Source organism: Protopterus annectens, chromosome 13.part0, assembly GCF_019279795.1.
Source record: "Protopterus annectens isolate FY-2018-M chromosome 13.part0, PAN1.0, whole genome shotgun sequence".
Lineage (NCBI taxonomy): Eukaryota > Metazoa > Chordata > Ceratodontiformes > Protopteridae > Protopterus > Protopterus annectens.
The window spans coordinates 875,517,470-875,544,042 of NC_056747.1; the positions used below are offsets into that span (position 1 = coordinate 875,517,470).

Genomic DNA, 26,573 nt, shown 5'->3' on the forward strand with positions numbered 1-26,573 from the left:
GAATGTCTACATCAGTTGGAGACCTCAGTCATTAAGGGGTGGTGTTGGGACAAAATCTGGGTTAGGGGAAATGTCTCCACAGTATGTGCTATGGAATGCAGTCGGCAGTTGAATGGAGGGGGGGTCTGTCATCCACAACAAGACGGACAGTTTACCTTCAGGTCCCAGTCTGGGGTATAAGCCAGAATCAGATGACAGGAATAGGCACCGTTATCATAGTGAGGGCTACAAGATCTGGAGGGGGATTTCATCTGGCTATGGTGCACAGCACTCTCCTCCGTAGCAAGTAAGCAAGTGGGGAGGGAATTAGGGCACAAAGCAACCTCATGGCTAGTTGAATGATGTCCCCATGGGATGGTTCTCACTTCTGTAGTGGGAACACCTGGTAGGAGGGGAAATAAAAGGGCTCTTGTCCCACAGAGGAAGGCTTGATGGTTGTTAAGCACGAGGCAAAAGGCACCAAGAAAAAAGTACCATCACAGAAACAAGTAGCTGCTTCATACTGATTGTAACAAAGTTACTAAGCTAACTACATTAAAGCAATAACCGACAATGTGGTGTGGTATAGTGAAGATTTACCCACGGGTGGTGTGGTTTAATCATGAGGGTGAATTCCAAGTGATTAAATAAAGCTAACCATGGGTAAATTTCAATATACCACAACCATGGAGTTGGTTATTGCTATTATACAGTGACATTATTTAAGGAAAAAAAATATTTTTCTTAAATAATGTCTTTGTATAACGGCGCATAACTGTTCTTCTGCTGATTGTGGTACACTACTTTCCTGTTTTGATGTAGTGAGCATGCGTATGGGACTTGCGTCCCATGCATACCCAGTACATCAATGCTTAGAAACGGAAGCAATGGAGAAAAGGACGTCTCCGTTGCTCCGTATTTTCTTCTTCTTCTTTTTTTTTTTTTTTGTTTAAAAATATATATTTTGAGGACTTTATACCAACGGAAAAAAGTCTGGGTGACTGGACCTTTTTTCTGTTGGTTTATTGTGGGATTTACAACGGGCATGCTGGCCAATCAGCATGCACATTTTGGAATATTAATGGGGGGTCATTGTATAATAACGGATATCATGTAGCTGGCCAAGGTAACTCCATTTACTCTCAGGATGCTGCAAGATATTTTATCAGTTTCAGGATAGCAACATTGTCCCTATAGATAAAGATCATGTATGTCTTGCAGTAGTCATGTGAGTGTAACGCATTATATGTTAGTACACCATGGTACATCATTTTAGGCAAGTGCTTTATTTGATGGGAGGGATCAATACTATTCCAGACAGTTATTTTTAGTGCCCAAGCAGTCAAGTAACCCTTTATAGCCTTCAATGTCAAATGCGGGAGATGGAATAAGTAATTAAGAAAAACTATGTCTTCCCCGCCCTTATTAGATGGGCTACATTAAGCATAAAAACAAGAAATGTCAATAAGCAACACTGTCCCAGCAGCTTTTAAACATCATCTAGTCAACACAAAGGAGATGACATCATATGGCAGAAATGGTCACTAGTAACTCAAACTGTCCTTCAGATCATCAAAATTAAAAGCACTGATCAAAATTGTGTAGGATAAAAAAATAACTAAAGATGAAAATAAACACTTTAACACACTTACTGTTACACATCGATAGAATTTATCTACCGTTATAAATTACATGAAATCTGATATAAATTACAAGCTCTTGTACATCACAACAATTTACACAGTTTAAAATATTTTTTTCCAAACACAATCACTGCTCAAGTAAGATAAATTTCATCACAGTATTTCAGAAGTGTTGTTTTATTCTTGAAGTCAAAGAAAAAGAAAAAGGCAGAGGCCTGACTTTCATGAAAAGCCACGTGATAATTGTGTAAACAGTAGGGAAGAGGGAGGTGCAATCACAAACAAAGAGTGTTCATGGGCACACATCTGTCATGTTCTCACTGTTTAAGTACCAACTGCAAAGTCTTTGCAGTTTATTAGGACACCTAATTTAGTCGCCTAGCAGGCAGGTAAGATTCAAGATGCAAAACTGGATTATAAAGACATCCAAGCAGAGCAACAGACATTGTTTTCCCCACAGAATTAACCCACAAACAGAAAACCATCAGAAGTAAAATCAGATTAGAGTCATCTTAGAACATACGGTTCCTGCTCTAATCGTTGAACTATATTCATCAGATGCATTAAATCTCAAATCCAAAGCAAAGTTCATAATTGATTAGTAGTGGATTTCAAACCAAATGCACTTGTGGATTAAGAACAAACATCTATCAGATAAAATATTAACATGACTAATTACTAAAATGCATATTTCTTCAAACATAGAATGTGATGGCAAAAAAAATCTGCATTTAAATGAGGAATGTACTTTGAATATTGATGATTCAGTGGGTCACTCTGTTGATACATGATGCACTAAATATGAATTGTCAAAGAATACTTCAATGGTCAGTAGCACACAGAGTACAGTACAATGATGCAGAAGACCTCTAAATATACCAACAGTGCAGAAACTCAACAAAGTGACCTAATATTCTATCAGTATTATATAGCAACACAAACAAATCCAGCAAATTTACAAAATGAAGCTTGCAGCTGCTGAATTTGTCTTTCAATTATCAAACTCTTCATTTTGGATATGCTCCAGGAGAGAAAATGATGACAGATACTTTTTGGTTGAAACTCTCATCCATTTAAGTCCTCTTCTGTTTGGTCAAATAATCATGTAAGCCTCTGTGGGGGACTTGGTCCCTTTTGGGAGTTTGGAGGATTATCACCACCAGAGAAAATTAACTCGGTACTTTTGCATTTAGTCAGATAGACTATTGCAGTCTTTGGCCAATACTAACTTTTAAACACATTACTTACACTGTTTAAGAACTGCATCCATTTTGTCCCAGACATCCTTACTTTTGCTCTTCCACTCCTCCTCAGGACCAGGATCACCATCTGATACTATATAAACATATTCCATATATGTAATAATACCTATAGCAAACAAGTACTTAAGGTGATCACAAAGTTTCTTCATGTCATTTTTGTTTCCCCTATACACATCCATATATACTTTGAGAATCGGTTCACTGAAAAGTTTTCTATTGCCCATCACACTGTCATAGAGAGCACAGATATGCTTATGTGATCCGTTCATTGTATACTGTGTTAGAAAATCATCTATTTTAATACTTTTTCTTTCTTGTTCACACTCTACAGCTTCCACATATGCTCTAAATTGATTTTTTATACGGAATTCAATCTCATTGAACCTTTTCAGGGCTTTATCTTCTTTTATTTGCAACATCATATCAGCTATGCCCTCAGATATGCCTTGCAGGCCGTCTTCAGCTTTTCTGAATCCAGTTTTTATATCATCCAGCTCTTCACCCTTTAGTGATGCAGAGGCTAGCTGTAAAAGACAACCAGCTATTCCAAAAATAGGACTTATTCCTGAGGCTGCTGTACAAATCTTTCCTAGACAATCTAAAGCAACTCCCACTTTTTCCTTGATTTCTTCTCGTGATTTCTTCTCATCAGACATGACGTATTTTAAAAGGATGAGTGGATGATCCCTGCGATTAAAATGCCTGGCTGGTGCTTAAATTAGATACTGACAAAAAGAAGAAAAAAAAAAAAAAAAAAAGAGTATAAATAAAATGCATTATCATAGAAGAAATGTTTCTACATTAAACAAATATAATATTTATCATATTGCAGAGTTACTAGTAGACAAGACAGAATAAAAAAGTCAAGTATATTTTAAAATAATCTTTGAAGCCATTCAGTCAGGCCATCCCAGAATATTTATTTATTTATTTTATTTTACGTTTGTTAACTGGGAAATTCCGACTGGACCAGGTCCATTTTCAGCGGAGGCCCGGGGAGAAAAGCTCCAACATCAAGTTATACAAATACAGTACATCCAGCATAATACACAAACACAGGTTACATCATGTATGCTGAGCATAGTAATATAACAAGAATTAATAAAAACACTCCAGGTAAAAAATATAGAACATGGGTAAAAAGACAATGTCAGTCATACGTTGGTAAGAAAAGAAAATATATCAAGTAAGATTCTACAGTTAGAAGTACCCTTTCAGATGACCAAGCCCACAGGGGATCAGAGCTCTAGCATGTGATCAGAGAGGAATTTGAGAATAAGCAGACATTGCCACCCACAAAGGAAAAACCTAGTTGCATTTTATAAATCAGGATGTATTGGTTAAAGACATTCGTCCAAGTTGAATTTTACACTAAAATGGTCAAACATGTTTGCTATCATATTTAAAAAAATAACAACCCCCACAACAACCTTGCAAGGAAGTTATGCCCATTGCTCTCCAAAAACTAATGCAACCAACCCCAGGGATTGTACAGTGGGCGGTTAAACAAAATTCCATTTGCAGCAAGTTATTATTTTTTTTTTTATGAAATGACTGCAATCTGCAAAATCTCAAAGTGATCACCACACGTACAGCCAACTGATGTATGGCAGTGTGTTACAGTTACAATCTGTTCCAATTCCAATTAAATTCTGAAAAAGAAATAGAGTGCATGGAAGCAGTTTTGATCTGAAGCTGTCCAGCAGTAACAAATACATCTTTATGCAAATCTCAACAAGCCAATTACTTCACGTTTTCTATATGAAAATGCCTCAGCACAAAAGTAAATATCAAAACCATTATATTGCATCAAATAAGCAAAGGGCATTACTTGTATAAACAACTGCTATAGTCTGATAAACTCTAAACTAAAGCACCAGGTGTATCATTCTCTTTAAAACAAAGCATCACATTATATATTTAACAATTTGGAATAAACTACCAACACTAAGTAGAGAGCAACTGGGGCATGTTTGTATTACACACAGTTATTTCATCTAAAATATCATACTTAAAATATTCTACACTATCCACCTCCAGTGTGTTGGATGAACTGAAGAACTCTGAAAAGAGAATAAAAGGGAGCACAAAAGAATATCAGACCTCTTAGGGGGGTATACTTATTTTGATAAAATGTTTCCTTTCACAGTTCTGGCATCTTAAGTGCAAGAGAAACATGTACAGAAAGGATACCTAGAGCTGTAATTTCATATAATCTACAAAGAAAGTAAATTATTAAAACCAAATAGTTCTTAAGGTGAAAGCACTAGCTTAAAATTATCCTTCAGAATATGCCCATAATAACAATTTCCTTATTAGAAAATGACATCTGCATTAATCATCATTTTCAGGATTCAATGACAAAACAGAATCAAATCCAAAATAATTTATCCAGGTTCCTCTGAAGTCTGCTTTCTCTCCTGGGGCATAAACTTTGGATAATGCTTCACAGGCTATAAACATATTTAGGACTTAAAAGAAGTGTCTTCATATGCCATACAGTCTCACAAAGAAAAGGCATTCTACATAGTGTTTACAATAAAACTTGAATGCGTTTCTTTACCACATTAACACCTAAAAAAAAAATCACACTGAACTTAATTTTTACTGATACCAGCAGGTATTTTATTTACCTTTTCCAATACAAATAAAATGTTTCAAATTTATAAATGTATATTTGGATAAGAAGCAGCCTTTATTCCTCAGTGATAAGTCAATACTGTTTGGTAAGCCTCTTTTCGGTTTATACTGCAGTCTGCTTTGGCTAAAGAAAGAATGCCACCATTACTTTTAACAAACCAACAGAGCTAGAACATGTTTTTGTTATTTAGCAGAACAGCATGTTTACTACTTAGAAAAATACTATTAATTTGTTATTCCATTGTAATATCAGAAGGAAGCCCACCACAGAAGACACATTCAATGAAATCTAACTTCTGTCAAAGGACACAATCTGGGCAAATATACCACAATTAACTGCGAGCAAACACACTGATTTTCTAGCATAATAACAAATTTTGGGCCAGATTCATAAAAGTTGAATGCTGTTGAACAGGCCTGTGTGCACACAGAATACGCACAAAGCCCTGTCCAAGTCACAAATGATACTGATAGCATGCAGCAGCATTGTGGTCTTGCACCTTGTCACTCCAGAAAATTACACCCTGTGCTAACCATCCACACCAGAGTCTGTACCATTCAGAAAATCACATCAGTATTCTGTGTCCTTGGTCCCACGCCATAAACTACAGGACTTTTAACAGCATGTGAACTGCTGCGGCTGTAGTAATCCATGCTAGCACGCTGCTCAGCACATAGCGCTTAGCAACATACTAATGGTGTCACTTCACAAAACCACTGTATTTCTAACACATATCAGGAAAACCCCTACCTTGTGCTAAACATAACAGCAATATGTATGTTAGCACATTACACAGGAAGTAGTTTGCAGACATTGGTGCTATATGGCTTCATCAGCATAACTACCTTTTTAACTGGCTGCAGTCAGGGAGATATGAAGCTCCTCTGCTATCTTGTGAAATGCTGCTCACAACCATATGACTAAGATCCAGAGGAATCTGAGTAAAAGTTTCATGGCTAAGGGGCACCTCTTCCCAGGTAATAACCCTGTGGTATCTGTCAAGGAGGGTGTCATGTTGTATATGTAATGGGAATCCATTTAGAATGGCGTGGGATTTTGCCTATGTTGATTTGAATGTGGAGAAGCTTACGTGCATTGCCCTGTTTGACCAGTCTTGGGGTATACTTCTGATGTAAACAGAGAATCCTACACCATTAGTCTCTGACTGTATGGTAGCTTTTCTAAATGTGTGGAAGCATTATAGTATTACTTATTTATTTATTTGCACTTGTTTACCGGGATGGTCCACTGGGCCAAAAGTGCCCATTTTCAGTGGTTGCCCGAGGTGAAAAGCTCCACATGCAATCACATTTTCTACATACATACATACATACATACATAGAGAGATAACTTAAAAAAAAAAAAAAGACATACACTCTTATCATAAATTTCTAGCTAGAATAACAAAGGCAGTATACATTATATACAAAATATACAAAGTAAAATATATCATCTGCATTGGATAGTGTAAAGTGAAGACAGCAAGAGATAGTTGCATAACTTAAGCAGAGGGGAGAGAAAAAGTTAGTGAGATCATGTGGGGGAAGATGCTGTGCAGTCGTAGCCACATATGCATTGCAATAGGGCTAAGAGATGCTGTTTTACAGACTTTTTGAAGGATATGTGATTGGAAATAGTTCTGATAGAGCTGGGTAGGGAATTCCTAGTTTTAGCAATGGTACATGAGTAGAGAGATTGATTGGGCATTTGCACTTTTAGAAGGAACTGATTTTCAGATCCGAGTTGTCGGGAAGGCTTATGGAGAGTAAACAGGGAGGTGAGGGATGGGCAATTGGGAGGTTTCGTAATGATATTGTGAGCTGTGGTTAACTGTAAGTAGGTTAGGTGACTGTCTTACACTGCTGAGGTACTCTCCACAGCTTTAAACCATATCCTAGTGATTGCACAAGTGTCAGCATTCTTTAGGGTAATTAAAGCTTGCAGAGAGTGGAGTTTCTTGTTTAGATTTCAAGCACTGAACAGTAACATCTTTAGATTGTCTTGATTTTGATTTGCTATCTCAGAAGTATTTTCAGCCTGGCATTGCCTAAAAAAAGGCACTATGGGGGAGGACAATGTTTTAGTTAATATTCTAAAGCCTAGAGAGGAGATGTGTAGACCACCCCCAGCAAAGCAGCAAATACTGATGACCATCACCTTACATGTGCACCCACCCCCTTAGAATGACACAAGAAATTAAGCCAGTTATTACAGTCAGTCATCTTCTATTTGTGTCATCATCCTTGGATAGGGTTGAATGCTATTTAATGCTAGGCTTATATAAAGCATGGGACTCACATTCCAAGAGCTCCACAATGTTTCTCTTCATATAACCTAGGGAAGTATATGTCAGATCATTTACACCCACACAGATTATGATCAATTCCTAACTCCAGTCTCATCCAATATGCCAATGATTCTACTATAATCTGTTCCTCCCCTTCCATCACAACTACAATCTGACACAAGCCACCTTCTCTTCCATTGAACAGTGGATGTTAGACAACCACCTAGCCCTTAATGCAACTAAAACAAAACTTATGCTATTCAATGCCTCCAAAACCTCTTTCCTAGACAAACAATTCTTCGTAATTACCAGTAAAAATAATATCCCCCTAGAACTAGTCTGACACAAAACTACTAGGAATTATCATCGACAATCAACTAAATTTTGACAAGTATCTGCAAGCAAATATAAAAAAAAATCATCATAAAAAATTAGGTATGCTTTACTGTCACAGTCGCTTTCTCTCTCCCACCACCAGGATTACATTAGCTAATACATACTTCATACCATCCCTTTTATATGGTGCATCTATCTTAACCAGCCTGCTATCTTCCATCAAAATAAAACCCTCACCTTTTTATAACAAAATATCCAAATTTGCAGCAGGTCCCACCACTGTAATTCCTTTCACCAACTAAGTTGGCTAGAATTACCAAACTTCCTCACATATACCCAGCTTATCCAAGCACACAAACTCATACATAACCCATCTCTTTGCCCCTCCCTAGCAAATACCTTTGAAATGCACAAGCCAGATAAACTCCTAAGATCAAATTCCCAAAACCTAATTAAATTGCATACACCAAAACATCCAGCTGGAACTCACCTGATGTCCTTCTCTCTTGCACACCTCTGGAACTCTCTCCCTTCTCCCATCCGCACCACCAGCGGTCTCTCCTTGTTTAAAACCTTACTGCACAATGGAAATGCTCTTGCTCCCATCCAACCTAATTCTGAGCACACTTTCTTTCTAACTTTACAAACTTATTTTCTGCCTATCACTGCCTCCTAAACCAGAGTGATGTATTTGACCAATAACTGAAAAGTTACCTCATTGTAATTGTCAAAAAAAATAAATAAAAAATTACTACTTGCTGAATTAACCTGACCGGATGTAATTTTGCAAATGAAAATCTTTTTATTTCTGTATTAGGTAACATTTACATGAAATGTGTTCATAGGTAGGTACTAGGCTATCTGCCCGAAGGCATTTATAAGCCTAGCCAGAATGTGTTGGCTTTTGCCGCCCCCTTAGATTAGTTCCCTGTGCCTCTGTCCAGCAGAGCCACTGAAGTGATCCCCGGGGTAAACTTTCCGTTTTCCATCCACTCATCAAGGTTTCTCTTGAAGAGTGCTAGGAAGGAGCTCTGCCTAATGTAGACTGGAATCTTGTTCCAAAGCATGGGAAGTCTCTGGGACAGGAATCTATCCCTCCAGCACGTCCTACTTATTGTTGTGGTGAGATTTAGATCCCTAGAGCATGTGGCTTGAGGGAATAAGGTTTTCTTTAGGTGGAGCATGTCCATCAATTCTGGGTTGGACATGGCCTTGTATGTCAGGCAGAGATCACCTCTGAGCAGGCGGTATACAACTGAGTACAGCTGGAGTTTCTTCAGTCGAGCTGCATAGGGCAATGAGGCCAGTGATCCTCTTGGTAAGGTACTTCTGTGGTCTTTGCAGCTGTTGCAGGTGTCTTGTAAGATACATCCCAAATGGGGTGTTGTACTCTATGATGGGTCTGATGAGTGATGAGTACAGGGGCACAATTACCTCTTTTGATCTGGATGCAAACCCTTTTGTGATTAGGTGGGCCACATAGAAGGATTTTCTAACCACTTTGGCAATGTGATTATCAAAGGAGAGATTACTATCTACTTGGGTCCCCAGATCCCTTATTACGTTTTTCGTATTTAGAGGACTACCACATATGTGGTACTTTGCAGGTACTTTGTTATTTCTAAAGGGAATAACTATGCACTTTTGGCATTTAGCTTGAGGCCATGATTTTGACACCAGGTATCAGTCTCAGTGAGACCCTTTTGAAGGATGTCCGTCAGCCGGTCAGTCAATTGTAGCCCCTAGTCTGCAGTCGTCTGCGAACTTGGTCAGCCACAGTCATCCTGTGCTTGTCTGTACCTCTGAGAAGTATATGCCGAACAGGAGGGGTCCTAGGAATGAGCCCTGGGGAACGCCACTTGTAACCGGTTTAGAGTCGGACCTAGCTCCTGCAACTCTCACCACGTGGGTTCTGTCCGTGAGCCAAGTGGCAACCCATCTTTTGACATAGGGGTTTGTGTTCAGGCTGGTGAGCTTGTCTATAATACCAGAATGGGGAATGGTGTCAAAGGCCTTTGCAAGGTCTAGGTAGGCCGTGTGTACCACCTTTCCCTCGTCTATAGCCTTGGTGACTGTCTCAAAGAAGTCCACCAGGTTTAGGAGGCATGATCTGCCCTTAAAGCCGAACTGGGTAGGGTCCAGTGATTGGAGGTTCCCAATGTCTCTGTTAATGAGTTCCATGATGATGCACTTCATAGCCTTGCAGACCAAGCTAGTCAGGCTTATAGGGCGATAGTTCCCGGGGTCTGTTGTGGCTCCACCTTTGTGGAGTGGAATAACCGTTGCTGTCCACCACTTTATGGGTACATAGCCTGTGGAGAGGCTGAGTTTGAACAGTGTGTTTAGGTGAGGGGTTAGTTCGTCTTTGAGCTCATGTAGGACACAGCCTGGGACACCATCCAGTCCCACTGATGCTGTGTTTTTGGTTTTGGAAAGGGATGTTTTAACCTGAGTGTCTGTGATCTCAGGGGCTCTACATTCTCTGGTATGGTTATGGGCCCTTTTGGGGGTGAAGTTTGCACTGAACCTGTCTGCCAAGATTTTGGCAATATCGGTTGGTTCAGTGTATTTCGTGCCATTCTGCACTAACTCTGAGAATATCTGAGCATTGCCACTTAGATTCTTGACATAGCTAAAGAATGCCTTGTGGTTATCTTTGGAGTCCTTGGCAAGTTTCCTTTCAAAGCTCGCCTTGGACGATTTTATGAGGGATCATAGTTTCTTGCTGATACTGATCATGATTGTCTTCCCTTCTTGGGATTTTACTCTTTTCTGTACTAGTTTCCAACTTCTATTGTATAACTTGTTTATGGCAGGGGTCCACCAGACTGGTTTCCTTTTCTTGGAGGAATGAGTCTTGGTTTTGCTTGGGATAGCAAGATTCATGCATTCTTGTAGGTGCCCGTGGAATGCATTAGTGAAGGATTTTGCAGCTTGGACAGCATTATCCTTTAGCATGGGGGCTTTGAAACTTTCCACCTCCATCTTAAGTAACGTGAAGTTTGCTTTTGAAAAGTTCTTCACAGTGGTTTCCTTGTCCGGGGGTGGGGCGGAATGTGGATATCCAAAGTGATTTGTTTATGGTCAGATCTAACCAGCGAGGGGTTGACCTCCGGTGTGGAACACCAGTCACCCATGTTGGTGATCGCCAGGTCAACTATGTTGTCACCTCTGGTGGGAGTGTTGACCAGTTGTTCCAGGGTGTTTGAATTTATAAATTCTAGGAAATGTTGGGCAAGGGAGTTATAACTTGAGTAGTTCTCCCAGTTAATGTTTGGGTAGTTGAAATCACCCAATATTAGGGTGTTTGGTAGGACCTTTATGTTACCCAGTATTTCCAGAAATGCGGAATGGGGGTCCTGGGACATGGTGGGTGATCTGTAGCAAGCTACAATTTGAATTGCAGTTTTGCCCTTTGTTAGTTGCATGTGGATAATCTCTGAAGCATCGTGCTGTGCCACTAACCTGGAGGCATGGGTATCCTTGATGAATATGGATACTCCCCCGCCTTTTGTATTTCAGTCCGGGTTCTGTGGCCGAAATGTATGATACGAGTTGTAGTCTGGTAGTGCTGGGGTGCTCTCTGAAGCCTTAAACCAGGTTTCTGTTACTGCACATATATCAATTTTCTCCAGACTGAGGAGTGCCTCGAGTGCGTGCATTTTGAGGTTTAGACTTCTGGCATTGAGTAGTATTACCCTCAGATTTTTGTTACTTGTGCTATTTATGGTGGTGGGTTTGTCTTTTGAGCCTTGCCTAAAAAAAAAAAAAGACACTATGGGGGTGGCAAGAGCCTTGGCCAGTATTCAAAAGCCTAAGGGTGACAGATTCAAGCCGTCTCTAGCGAAGCAGCGTGGCTTGTCGAGCATGTAATCCCAGGCAGACAGACACTGGATCCCCTTTGAATGACACCAGAAACTTAGCCAATAGTTGAAATTGATAATTCTTTCTTTATACCATGGTATCATTCTTGGTGAGGGCAGAATGCTACTCAGGGTAATACCGGCCTGGGCTACATCATGAGAGCTATTCCATGTCTCTTTTCATGTAGTCCGAGGAGGTACGGCTCAGGTCATTCACACCAACATGGACAATGAGAGTTGTATTTGTACTTGTTCTGGAGTGACCTGAATGCTTGTGTTATGTGGCGGATCTAGTGTGATATGGATTTGTACTTTTTCTGAACTATGTATGTAACATTTATTTGAAATGTATACTATGGATTTATGCTTTTTTTTTCTATGCTATGTACCTGTATTTTTCTGGAGCTTTTCTCCCCAGGACTCAGTTGAAAACTGGATTCTTGTAGCCCAATGGACTATCCTTGAAAACAAACTGCAAATAAATAAATAAAATAAATAAATAAAGTCCTACTGGTACTTGTGGTCCAATGACCAGAGTGCATGTATAATATAATGAATCCCACTTCCTGATGAACAGCTGACTGTGACTTAATCCTTACTCAGCCTGGTAAGAGGGAAATCATTGTGCCTCACAATGGAATATCCAATGACCATTGGGTTGTGTGGTGGCTTGCTTTATGGGCTTAGAAATAGATGCTCCATGAGATGTGGCTGTATGTGTTGATGTGGGTGTTGCTTTTGAGGCTGCTGAGGACATTGTGTGTGTTTCAAATAGGAAGTCTTTGGGGTTTAGAAAGGTTCCATTTAACTGCCTCAGCATATGTGGGTCTGTTTTGTTTGCTTCATGCTGTGTGTGTAAGATGGGTGCAGTGTGGTACTGCCAACAACCTGACAGATTGGAGGCAAAGCTGTTGCAAAAAAGCCCTGCTAGTGACAGTGTAAATACATCTCTCACATATCTTATCAGTTTGTTTGAAAATTAGCTGGTTGTCAGTAAACACAAGCTAATTATTGCACTGCCACAGGATGCCCATATGCACCAAGCTGGTAATGGAGATAGTGGGAAATTTCATATCCATGGCAACAGACCCTTTTTGTTGATTGATTAGACAGACGTGTGGTGGGAACAGACAGCAATATCAAGGGCATCTGGTTTGCATCTCTGGGATCAGTGCTTGTCACTGTGCAAACTAGTTGCTCTGTATGTAACTTAAGTATTGGTGACATTTAAAGACTGCTTTTACAGGAAAATGTTAGTTCAGGTGCCTGCATCTACACAGGGCAAGGCACTTGAGGGGATACGAGTACTAGCCTCATGTACACAGACAACCCTCTCCTCCTCCCAAGAAATTTGAACACATGTAAGAGATGCAACCATATAGCCATACTGGAGGCTAAGCTCTCTCAACTCAGTACTAGCGAAACCAGTCAGGAGGAGAAGGAAACCACACTCACTACAATTCCAGTCTCACATAGACCTACCATGACAGCAAACCAGACACATAAACACATAAAAACATACTTGGAGGCTCTAAATAAAAATCTGCCTAAGCAGCAGAGACCTCCAAAGCAGGCACCCAAGCAACCGCTACCCCAAAACAAAACACGTGCAACACATAGCTCACAAAGCCAGTGTGCCAAACAGTCACAGCCCTTAAGGCTAAACAACACACCTGATACACTTGTAATAGGTGACTATCGTCAGGCACACTGATGTCCCGCTCACCAGGCTGAACAAGGAGAAGGTCACGGTGAGCTGCCTGTCGGGCGCTAGGATCTGCCACATAACACAAGCATCAGGTCACTCCAAGGCAAGGACAAATATGACTCAGTCATTGTCCAAGCTGGTGTGAATGACCCGAGACGTAGCTCCCTGGACTACATGAAAAGAGACATAGAGGAGCTCTCTGAGCATGTAGCCCAGGCCGGTATGACCCTGACCTTGAGTAGCATCTTACCCTCACCAAGAATTATGCCACAATATGAAGACAAGATGATCAATTTCAACAATTGGCTTAAGTACTGGTGTCATTCAAAGGGGATCCAATGCCTGTCAGCCTGGGATGACATGCTCGACATGCCACGATGCTTCAGTAGGGACGGCTTGCACCTGTCATCCCTGGGCTTTCGGACATTGGCAAAGGCTCTTGCTACCCCCATAGTGCCTTTTTTAGGCAAGGCTCAAAAGACAAATCCACCTCCATAGGTATCACAAGGGATAAGAAACTAAGTAATGCTACTCAACGCCAGAAGTCTAAACCTCAAGATGCATGCACTCGAAACTCTCCTTAGCATGGAGAACATCGATATCTGTGCAGTAACAGAAACCTGGTTCAAGGCTCCAGAGAGCACCCCAGCACTACCAGGTTATACCTCATACCATGCTTTTCGGCCCCAAAACTTGGACCGAACCACAAAAGGAGGGGGAGTATCAATATTCATCAAAGATACCCACACCTCCAGGTTGGTGGCACAGAACGAAGCATCAGAGACTATCCATGTGCAACTAACAGTGGGTAAAACTACCTTCCAGTTTATAGGCTGCTACAGACCACCCTCCCAAACCCAGGGACCCCACTCGGCCTTCCTGAGAACACTGGAAAATATGAAGGTCTCTCCAAACACCATTATATTGGGCGACTTCAACTACCCAAGCATAGACTGGGAGCATTACTCTAGCTCCAACACCCTAGCCCAAAGGTTCCTAGAATTTATAAACTCAAATGTTAGGAACAACTTGTTACCACTCCCACAAGAGGGGAAAACATACTGGACCTGATCATCACCACCATGGGGACTCTATGCTCCAGACCAGAAGTGTATCTCTCACTGGTAAGATCAGACCATAAACTAATCTCACTGGATATTCACATCCCAACTTCACCCCCTGCCCTGAAAACCACAGTGAAAAACTTCGCTAAAGCAAATTTCACACTTCTCAAAACCGAGGTGGAATCCTTCAAAACCCCCAGGCCTGTGGAAAATAAGGCCCACACTGCAGAATCCTTTATAAACGCATTCTATGAACACCTTCAGGAATGCATGGATCATGCAATCCCAAATAAAACCAAGACCCAATCTTCCAAAGGCAGACGTCCTGTCTGGTGGACCCCCAACCATAAACAAACTATACAATAGAAGGAGGAAGCTACTACATGATAGAGCAAAATCCCAAAAAGGGAAGGCATCTCTGATCAGTATTAGCAAAAAAACTACGGGCACTCATAAAATCATCTAAGGCCAGCTTCGAGAGAAAAATTGCACAGGACACTAAAGATAATCACAAGGCTTTCTTTAGTTATGTTAGGAACCTGGGTGGGAATTCCCAGATATGCTCAGAATTAGTCCAAAATGACAAAAAATACACTGAACCCACAGACATTGCCAACATCCTAGTGGACAGGTTCAGCGCAAACTTCTCCCCCCCCTCCACACCAAAAGGGCAAATATCTATCCCAGCAGAGTGCTGCCCCCCTGACATCTCAGATGCTCAGGTAAGAGCTGCCCTCTCCAAAGCAAAAAACACAGCATCAATGGGACTAGACGGTGTCCCGGGCTGCGTCCTACATGAACTCCAAGAGCTAAACCCAAACATAAAACTACTGTTCAATCTCAGCCTTACTACATGATATGTACCCAAAGAGTGGCGTACAGCAACAGTGGTCCCTCTCCACAAAGGTGGTGCCTCAACGGATCCTGGAAACTATCGCCCCATAAGCCTGACTAGCTTGGTCTGCAAAGCTATGGAAAGGATCATCATGGACCTCATAAATAAAGATAGTGGGGACCTACAGACACTGGATCCTACCCAGTTCGGCTTTGTTAAGGGCAGATCCTGCCTCTTAAACCTGGTTGATTTCTTTGAAACAGTCACCAAGGCCATTGACGAGAGGAAGGTGGTCCACACAGCCTACCTGGACCTCGCAAAAGCCTTCGATACAATACCCCACTCGGGCATTATAGATAAGCTCACTAGCTTAAATATAAACCCCTATGTCACTAGATGGGTTGCAAACTGGCTCAAGGACAGAACCCACATGGTTAGAATTGCTGGAGCCATGTCAGACTCCAAACCAGTTACATGTGGCGTCCCACAAGGCTCAGTCCTGGGATCTCTCTTGTTCGGTATATATTTCTCAGAGGTACAGACCAACACGGAAGGACTGCGGCTGACCAAGTTCGCAGATGACTGCAAACTGGGTGCCATAATTGACTCTCCAGCTGACACAAGCATCCTCCAAAAGGGCCTCATAAAAACAGACAACTGGTGCCAGAGCCATGGCCTCAAGCTAAACGCCAAAAAGTGTATAGTCATCCCCTTTGGCAAAAACAAAGTGCCGACATGACCACATAGGTGGTAATCCATTAAGTACAGAAGAAGTAATTAGGGACCCAAGTTGATAGCAATCTCTCATTTGACAACCACGTGGCCAAAGTGGTTAGAAAAACATTTTATACAGCCCACCTAATCATTAAGGGATTCACATCTAGATCAGGGGAGGTCATCGTGCCTCTTTACTCATCCCTCATCAAGCCCATAATTGAGTACAATGCCCCTTTTGGGATGTACCTTACCAGACACCTGCAGCAACTGGAAAGACCCCTGAAGTACCTCACCAAGAGGATCAAAGGGCTCAAACAGATGACATATGCTGCCTGGTTAAAGAAACTCCAGCTCTACTCAGTGGCATACCACCTGCTCAGAGGCAATCTGTGCCTGATGTATAAAGCCATGTCCTACCCGGAATTAATGGACATGCTGTACCTCAGAAAATCCAAATCCCATCGAGCTACGCGCTCAAGAGACTTGAACCTCAGCACAGAAATAAATAGGACATGCTGGAGGGACAGATTCATAACCCAGAGGCTCCCTTCACTCTGGAATAAAATCCCAGTCCAGGTTAGACAGAGTCCCTCATTGAATCTCTTCAAGAGGAATCTTGATGAGTGGATGGGAGATCGTAGGTTTACCCCGGGTATCACTTGTGTCACTGTTAGACAGAGGCACAGTATACTAACCTCGAAAAAGGGCATAGCAAAATTCATTTAAAATGGGTGGCGAAAGCCAAACACACTCTGGCTAGGATTATAAATGCCCGAGGGCAGATAGCCTAGTATGAACCTATGAACTAGTATAGTAGACCCTGATGATTTATAGATGAATTAAGTTAGGTTTGACTAGCTAATTAAATAGTACTTACTGAAAAGAATTAGTTTTGTCAAGAATGATGAACAGTGGGGAGTCAACTAATCAGCTACTACCTGGCTACTACTAGTGTTGCTTACCACAGCTTTCTTCTGCTAGGATACAATGCCCACTTGCTTCTTCTCTCACCACAAGAGAAACAGTAGCACTAATCCCATGATGAGAAGCAGGCCATAGGCTCTCTATTGATCAACAGTTTTATCCGAGATGATGCAGGGGTCTGTAAGATTGTTGTAGCCTTTACCTGGTAGGTACCTTCAACAGCAAGCAAAGGTCCCACTACAAGACTCACTGACCAAAGACTGTAAGACAAAAATGCCCTCTGCTACCTCTCTCACCAAGCGCAAAACAGCAAAACAGTTTCCAAGCTGGCACTTATGAAATCGTTATCAGGCTGTCTGATGATCATCAGTCTCCAGGAAATAATGTCCCTATACTCCTGCTCTCAGCAGGAGCAAAACGAAAGCACTAATCCTACGATGACTGCTGAGTGGCTTCACAGATTCTACTAGAGGAGGATTCAGCATAACAGGACAGCACATGGCTTTCATCATAGGGACATCTGTGGCTGATGATGGCAACATGCAAGGGGCACTGTCCAAGAATATAGAAGCACTGCCTGCAGCACTACAAGGGAAGGGCGTCACCCAATCTCACCACTATATATGTCCCTGTAAAGTTAGTGGCAAGGCGTATGGTCTCACCCAAACATAACAGACAGGTTAAAGCTGAGAGTCACACACAGGATCCACCCGAGTACAATGCCCAAACAGTACTTGACATGTGGACTGCCTCTGGATGATGGCATAGCCACAAAGAAAGGAGAAATGCATGGGGGGGGGTGGTGTCAGTGCCACCACATATGCACTGTCCCTCATGTGTGTGACACACAAAATTAACCAGATGTGTGGGTCACTAAGCCAGGCACAGTCAGTTGTTACACATATTACGCCAAGGCTTGTAGAACATCATGCAACAACTGCACAATGAAATGGAGTATTGGTACTGTGAGGCAACAGTGCTACTAATGTCACTGATAGAAAATATTGCTCTCGCAAGTCTATCCACGTGACACTTCGCACCTGCCATCTAATCTCCATCTGCAGGCCACAAAGTCTCGCTTATATTCTTTTACAGTCCGAGACATGGAGGTCAGCAGAATACATCATGCTGCTGGCCACTTGTTCAGTTCATACTGCTGCTATGGTTGAATGAGAAGCCATATGTATTCTTGGTCTCAGCCTATCAACTGAGTGACTCCCAACAAGTCACTTCACCAGCCATGATCTGGGGACTTGCACTAAGCAGCTCAATAGCCTCATGGACTCCACGCATACTATTCATTTATAAAAATAAACTGTGTCAACACGAAGCTAAGAAACATAGTTCTACATGGTGTGCACGAAGGGTAGTGTATACTGGACTGACTTAACACTATTGTCTCTATGAGCTACTTAGTGATGTACATGCAAATCTAATGCCAGAGGGGGCACTGTGTTGCAAGGAGTCTTCTGCCGGATTTAAAAAAAATGCTTCCCAAAGTTGGGTAGGATTGCTGATGCACACCTTTTAAGTATCCTGTCCTTTAGAGAATGTCCATATCTTCTCTTCATATATTTGGGCTTTCTCTGAAAAAATGTGTGGGCTCCTTTGGCAAATTGTTGTGGACTGCTGTCACTAAATGACGACATCCATTTCAGTTTCATACTTCATATCCTTCTAGAAATGCATGTTAATATAAAACCGGTTACTCTAACAACTTTCTAAGTTTATATGAATAATGTTTAAAATCTGTCTCTAATTTGGGCCTTTCTTCCCATAATTATTTTGGTTTTGTCAAGAATTCTTTCACATTGGCAGATACCTCTCAAACTCTTAGTGCGACAACATGTTTCCCTGTTGTGCAAAGATGAGTAAGAACATGTATTAAATGCTGGAAGATCCACCAAATGTATGTTTATGTATGACCCATTATATCGCTTCTCATATTTATGCTTACTACGTACTATTGAAACTGTGTATGCCTTGCAGTAGCTATGGTCAGCCCTTCTTCTGTCATGCAATATACACCATTTATGGAAGCTGCCACCTGGGTAGTTGAGGAAAGATCCACCAAATGTAGGTTTATTTATGTATGACCCATTATATCGCTTCTCATATTTACTCTTACTATGTACTATTGAAACAGTCTATATGCCTTGCAGTAGCTGTGGTCAGCCCACGCCTGGACTGACCACCTAACTTCCATTCAAGTATTAAGGTTTCTTTTTTCTTCTTTATAACTTACCAGCAGAACCTATAACTTCTTTATAACTACGTAAGAGAACAGTTGGGCATGGTCTTCCCTTTTTCTTTTCTCTTTGCATATCTTCTGCTTGGAAATATTCCAAATGGTTGGAGTTTCGGTATCCTTTTCTAATTAAGGTAATGGCGAACTTACAGTAATGCAGTTTTTCCTTCTTGTATGTGTGTATATATATGTGCAAAAAATATATAAATTGAACATAAATCAATAAATAATATAATTAAATTTTCAAACAATATTAATACATATGTCCTGGATTAAAACAACATAATGCAACTGGTCAGTGAGGGTTTTCTGTAGTTATGCTTTGCCCCTGACCCCTCTTCAAAATTCTACAGGGTATAAAAAGATGATGTCCTCCCCTATCTTACGCTTTGCCCTTAGACCTTTAGGTATCACAATCAAAATTCTCCTCAAATTCACTCTTGGTCATTTATGCTTGTGCAGCTTTTTTCTGTATATACCAATGTGTAAAGGGTTACTTCAAACACAGGAGAAAAATGCCTAGAGCTCACACATACATATTAATTTACACAAACCAAAATTAATTGTACAAAAAGAAAACTACTATTCCTTCCAAAGGTACACTATTATGTTAGTGTCAGGAGCTTGCTATTTAGGAATTAGACTCGAGAGAAACACTGTTTGCCCAGCTGCAATTCATCAAAATGGAAACATGCTGCTTTATTTAGTAGATGCCATTTTTGTCAAAAACTGTACAATTTAAGCAGCGAGATTGCTTAACTGAGTGAGTAAAGCAGCTTTGCTTTACCCATATTCTGCAATCTAAAACTTAATATATTTAGATATGAGGGGGAGAAGTACTTTCACTTAATTGATCATATGGATATTCAATGTATTCTTCATTGGAATGAATACTGATAAATATACATAAGTATTTAGCAATACACCCATATTCCCCAGCTATTTACTTAATTAATTATGATACTCAAAATCTAGCTACTAATTTCAACAAAGCAGATTTTAACCTTCCCTTCTGGGATCAAAACAAAGATGATGCTTTGCCTACATATGTTGAGGTTAGCACTCGTAACACCCATGTTACTAAGCTCTCTTCCAAGTCTAATCATTTCCCATCTAAATTTTAAAAACTCAACAAAATCACACCTGTCAAGAAAACAATCCTGCCATTTTACCAGCACCACAACTAAGTCACCTCCTTTTGCAGCCAAATCAAAGTACCATACAATCCTCACACTGTCTCCAGTTTACAGGTCTCAAGTGAATAACATTTGGATAAAATATGCATAAGCCCCATTTTGTTGTCTGTGAACTAACATTTCAGTACGACTTTATATATAAACTGTAATTTAGTACTGAATGTTATTTAGATATGCATTACTTCAGCATGCTGCAAATAGTGTACAGTGTACCTAACCAAACTGTATATAGCTCAGTATTATGTAGTATATTTTTATTATTAGTTCATGTTAGTGTCCTGTAAAGAAGTATATAATATGGAGCTTTTAATCCCAGGCCTACAGTGAAAAGGAGTTTTGCCCAGTCAGACTTTTCAGGTCAAAAATAAATAAATATCCTATCTACCCCTATCTTACATCCTCCTTGCTCTGTAATAAGACTACTGTTTGTCTGACAGTTTAAACACCCAACATAACTGAAAACTATATCCGGAGTGACTTAAATATCTGACAGATGTTTCAATTCACTCTTTAGGAAGACTATTTCCTGATCTCCCCGAGTAGGCTTTTGATGCTGTACTAACTCCCAGAAGGGGTTTACTCTTTCAATCTTTCTCTAATAGGAAGAAAAAAAGGCTAACTCATTTTTCTTACCTTTTCTCTCAATAGGTTCATAGGTTGGTACTAGGCTATCAGCCCTAGGGCCTATACAAGCCTAGCCATAACAATTCCCTGGCTATTTCTTCCCACACTATTTACTTCCCTGGACCCCCGTCTAGCAGGGTGACTAACGGATCCCCGGGGTGAATTTCCTTTCTCCCATCCAATCATCAAGGTTCCTTTTGAAGAGGGCCAAAGAGGCACTCTGCTTGACATGTATGGGCAATCTATTCCAGAGACTGGGGAGTCTCTGGGTCAGGAACCTATCCCTCCAGCATGTTTTGTTTATTGTGATAAGGTTTAGATCCCTGGAGCGTGTGGCTCTGAGGGATTGGGATTTCTTTAAGTGTAGCATGTCCAACAGCTCTGGGTTTGACATGGCTATGTATGTTAAGCAGAGATCGCCTCTGAGTAGACAATATGCGACAGAGTATAGCTGGAGTTTTTTAAGGCGGTCAGCAAAGGGCATCTGCTTTAGGCCTGTGATTCTTTTAGTGAGGTATTTCTGCGGCCTTTCCAGTTGTTGCAGATGTCTTGAGAGGTACATACCAAATGGAGAGTTGTATTCTATAATGGGTCTAATGAGGGATGAGTACAATGGGACAATGACGTCCTTTTTTCTGGATGAAAAGCCATTAGTGATGAGGTATGCCACATAGAAGGATTTCCTGACTGTTGTGGCGATGTGGTTATCGAAGGTGAGACCATCGTACACCTGTGTCCCCAAGTCTCTTATCACACTTTCGGTGTTTAGTATACTGCCACCTATATGGTAATTCATGGATACATGTTTTTTTTCCCAAAGGGGATAACTATACATTTCTTGGCATTGAACTTGAGTCCATGGCTCTGGCACCAAGCATCTGTTTCTGTAAGGCCCTTTTGTAGAGTATCCACATCATTTGGGGATTCAATAATGGCTCCCAATTTGCAGTCATCTGCGAACTTTGTTATCCAGAGTCCCTTAGTGTTGGCTTGTACTTCAGAGAAGTAGATGCCAAACAAGAGCGGTCCCAGGACTGAACCCTGAGGTACTCCACTTGTCACTTGTCTGGAGCTGGATTTCTATCAGTAAGCCAGTTAGCAACCCATTGGGTGACATAGGGATTAATGCCCAGCTTAGTAAGTTCATCTATGATTCCAGAGTGGGGGATGGTGTCAAAGGCCTTGGCAAGGTCTAGATAGGCTGTGTGGACCACCTTACCCTTGTCTATGGCCACCTTACCCTTGTCTATGGCTCTGTAGAGAATCAATCAGGTTCAGGAGACAAGATCGGCCCTTCACGAACCCAAACTGGGTGAGGTCCAGTGTTTGAAGGTCGCCAATGTCTTTGTTTATAAGTTTCATGATAATACACTCCATGGCCTTGCAGATAAGGCTTGTCAGACTGATGGGACAGTAGTTTCCGGGATCCAAGGTGGATCCCCCCTTGTGGAGTGGGATAACTGTAGCTCTGCATCACTCAGTGGGCACGAAACCTGAGGTGAGGCTATGATTAAATAACTGCAGCTCTGCGTCACTCAGTGGGCATGAAATCTGAGGTGAGGCTATGATTAAACATGACACTTAGGTGAGGTGCCAGTTCATATTGTAGTTCATGTAGTACACAGCCCGGGATGTCATCTGGTCCCATGGATGCTGTATTCTTAGCTTTGGAGAGTGCGTTTTGTACCTGTGTGGCCGTGATTACCGGAATTTGGCAATCTTCCGGTATTGAGATGGGCCATTTAGGGGCTGAGAGGGAGTGAAGTTGGCACTGAATCGATCTACCAGGATATTGGCAATATCCTTGGGATCAGTATATTTAATGCCATTCTGTTTTACCTCAGAGCAGATCTGAGCATTGCCATTTAGATTCTTGACATAGTTATAGAATGCCTTGTGGTTGTCTTTGGAATCTTTGGCAATTTTATTTTCATGACTAGCTTTGGTGGATTTAATGAGGGATCTCAGTTTTTTTACTGAGGCTGGTAAGGAAGTTTTTTGCATCCTGGGATTTTCCTCTTTTCTGCAACAGTTTCTTCCTTTTGTTGTAAAGTTTGTTTATGGCAGTGGACCACAAGATTGGCTTCCTTTTTTTGGATGAGAGCATCTTGGTTCTGTTTGGGATGGCACGATTCATGCATGAGTGGATGTGCTCGCACAGTGCCTTAGTGTAGGATTCAGCAGTTGAACTTTCAGTTCCTGTCTGCATGGGTGTCATGAAGTTTGTCACTTCTGACTTGAGTAGCATGAAGTTGGCTTTGGAGAAGTTTTTTATGGAGGTTTCCTTACTGGAGGGTGGGATGTGGATGTTAAGGGTGATTAGCTTATGGTCAGACTTGACTAACGAGGGGGTGACCATAGGTGTGGAGCATCGATTTCCCGTGTTGGTAATGACCAGGTCTAGGATATTGGAGCCCCTGGTGGGACTATGGATTAGTTGATCCAGGGCGTTGGAATTTATGAATTCCAAGAACCGTTGGGCAAAGGTGTTGGTGCATGAGTAGTTTTCCCATGGCAGGGTAGTTAAAAATCACCCAGTATTAGGGTGTTTCGTTCTATCTTAATATTTTCCAGTATGTTTAGAAGGGTGTAGTGAAAATCTTGGGGTATGGTGGGGGATCTGTAGCAAGCTACAATTTGGATTGCAGTCTTACCTAGTGTTAGTTACACCTGGAGATCTTACCTAGTGTTAGTTACACCTGGAGAATTTCAGACGCATTGTGTTGGGCAACTAGCCTGGTGGTGTGAATATCCTTGGTGAATATTGACACTCCTCCACCTTTAGTGTTTCGGTCCTGCTTTGGTGGCCGAAAAGTGTAGTAAGAGTTGTAGCCTGGTATTGCAGGTGTGCTCTCTGGAGCCTTGAACCAGGTCTCAGTTACTGCACAGATATCGATGTTCTCCATTTTTAGGAGTGCCTCGAGAGAGTGCATCTTGAGGTTTAGACTTCTAGCATTGCGTAGCATTACCTTCAGATTTTGCATGCTTGTACCTGTTACGGTGGTGGTTTTGTCCTTTGAACTTTGCATAAAAAAGGCAATATAGGGGTGGCAAGAGCCTTAGCCAGTAACCTGAATCCCAGGGGCGGCAGGTGCAGACCATCTCTGGCAAAGCATCGTGGTCCGTCAATCATGTCGTCCCAGGCAGACAGATACTGGATCCCCTTTGAATGACACCAGAAGCTTAGCCAATTATTGAAGTCAATCATTTTGTCCTTATATTGTGGTATCATTCTGGGTGAAGGCATGATGCTACTCAGGGCTAGGGTCATATCTGCCTGGGCCACATGATCCGAGAGCTTTTCCATGTCTCTTTTCATGTAGTCTCAAGTCATTCACTCCAACATGGACAATGACAGAGTCATATTTGTACTTGTTGTGGAGTGACTCGAGTGCATGCGATGTTCATCGTGTTTCACTGCTGCAGTCATTACACTTGGGTTATCCTGCCGTTAGGCGGTCCCACAGTCGGCCAGAGTTCCAAAGTCTTGGTCCAGCGTCGGCTGCTGTCACTTCCTCCCTGACGTCAGTGCACCAGGGGTATACAAGATGCAGCCGATGCCATTTTCTTCAGTCTTTCTTGCCGCGTGGTGCCCGAAGCAGAAGCAGTTCGCAAGTGCCGGTTGGCTGACTCCTGAGATTTTCATTACGAGTTTCAGAACCAAAGTCTTCTATAAAGCTAAGTACCCCGTTGGGGAAACTTTTTCTTGCCTCAGACTGATGTCAGTAAAAGTTAATAATTGTATTTCTTGTGGGAAGCAAATACCTCATAAGGATTTTCATTGTTATTGTATCCCATGCCTAGGCCCAGACCACGATGTCACTAACGGTCGGTTTTGTGCTAGGTTTAATAAATGAACTATTAAACGGTTTGATTTTGCCCGACATTATTTTGGCAGAAAATTCAATTAAGCCATGCCGTCGGAACTACCGACGACTGGGATACACAAAAAACGCAAAGACAAAGATAGACATCCGAGGCTCAAAACTGACGACAAATCCTCTTCTAGGCCAGTCGCCGGTTCTCCAGTTTTCAGTGAGGCGCTTTTGCAGCCCCTGACGACCATTTCATTAGAACCACAGGCCTCCTCCGTCTCCCACGTAGAGATGGCTGGGCCTCAGGATACTGAAGATTTGGGGCCTACCGAAATTAACCCTTCAGAGGGATCCGGAGCTGCAGAGCAGCCCTCGGCTTCAGAGGGAGTATTCAGACCTACACAACTTACCATTAAACCTTCTGCCAAGTCTAAAACGCCTTTAAAAACTAAGAAACAAGTACAGCATTCACCAGGACAGGCCTCCATGCCCAAGAAACAGATGCTCAAGATGGCCGAAGACTTAATTACTCTAACCAGGGTTCCCATCTCCCTCCTGATAAAAGGCCTAGACAGGATGCAGACTATGACTCTTCTGACCAGGTTTCCATTTCTTCGGATTCCTCTTCAGACCAGGGATACTCCTTACCCCCCTATGAGGATTCTGATGCTGAAGAATCAATTCCTTCAGCCTCACCTCCAGAGGACTACTCCTTTGGGGAAACTTTACATACCATGAGGAAGCATTTCCACTGGGAGGGCCAGGATTACTCAGAATCCAAGAAAAGACTCAGAGATTTCCTTTTATTGCCTCAGCACAAGCCCCTAGCTATTCCGCCAGTGTCAGGCATTGTGGATGATGTGTACTCTGAATCCAGTTTAAACCCTGATCCTTTGCCTCCTGCACCAGTCAAACCAAACAGATACTACAGAGTCACTGACTCTCAGAAATTTCTGTATAAAAGCCCTGTTGCAGACCCTGAAACTATTTCCCAGGGTCCTAAAGGGGTAAAGGCTTCTACAGCTAAAAATCCATTTCCTTCTGACAGGGATTCTAGAGCATTAGACAGATGGGGGAAGAAAGTATATACCTCTGCAACTTTAGCAATGAGGGCCTTAAATTGCCAGTTTCATATGCTTAAGTATCAGCAATATTTGATGTCTCAAAACAAAAGATGCTTCCAAATGCAGAACAGCCTGACTTTAAAAGAAATGCAGGATTTATTGCATGCAGCAGAACAAGTGGGAAAACATACTTTGCAATGTGGTTTTGATTCATTAGAGGCCTCCTATAGAGCAGCAGTTACAGGGTCTGTGATTTGAAGGCATGCTTGGTTAAAAGAGCAAAGTTTACCTGATCATGTTAAAGCAAGTTATTGGATGCACCTTTGCAGCAGGATGTTTTATTTGGAGTTAAGGCAGAAGAGGTATT

General features: G+C 41.7%; 1 protein-coding gene across 3 annotated transcripts in view; it reads right to left on the reverse strand.

The window, feature by feature from the left end:
- Window positions 1-1,627: 1,627 nt before the first annotated feature.
- LOC122787733 (protein rapunzel-like) overlaps window positions 1,628-26,573 on the reverse strand; it is a 555,947-nt gene continuing 531,001 nt past the window's right edge. For all 3 annotated transcript variants that reach the window (XM_044054596.1, XM_044054595.1, XM_044054594.1), the window contains exon 3: window positions 1,628-3,609. In XM_044054596.1, the coding sequence (XP_043910531.1) occupies window positions 2,863-3,540 (678 nt within the window). In that variant the 5' untranslated portion in view covers window positions 3,541-3,609 and the 3' untranslated portion in view covers window positions 1,628-2,862. The remainder of the gene's footprint in view (window positions 3,610-26,573) is intronic.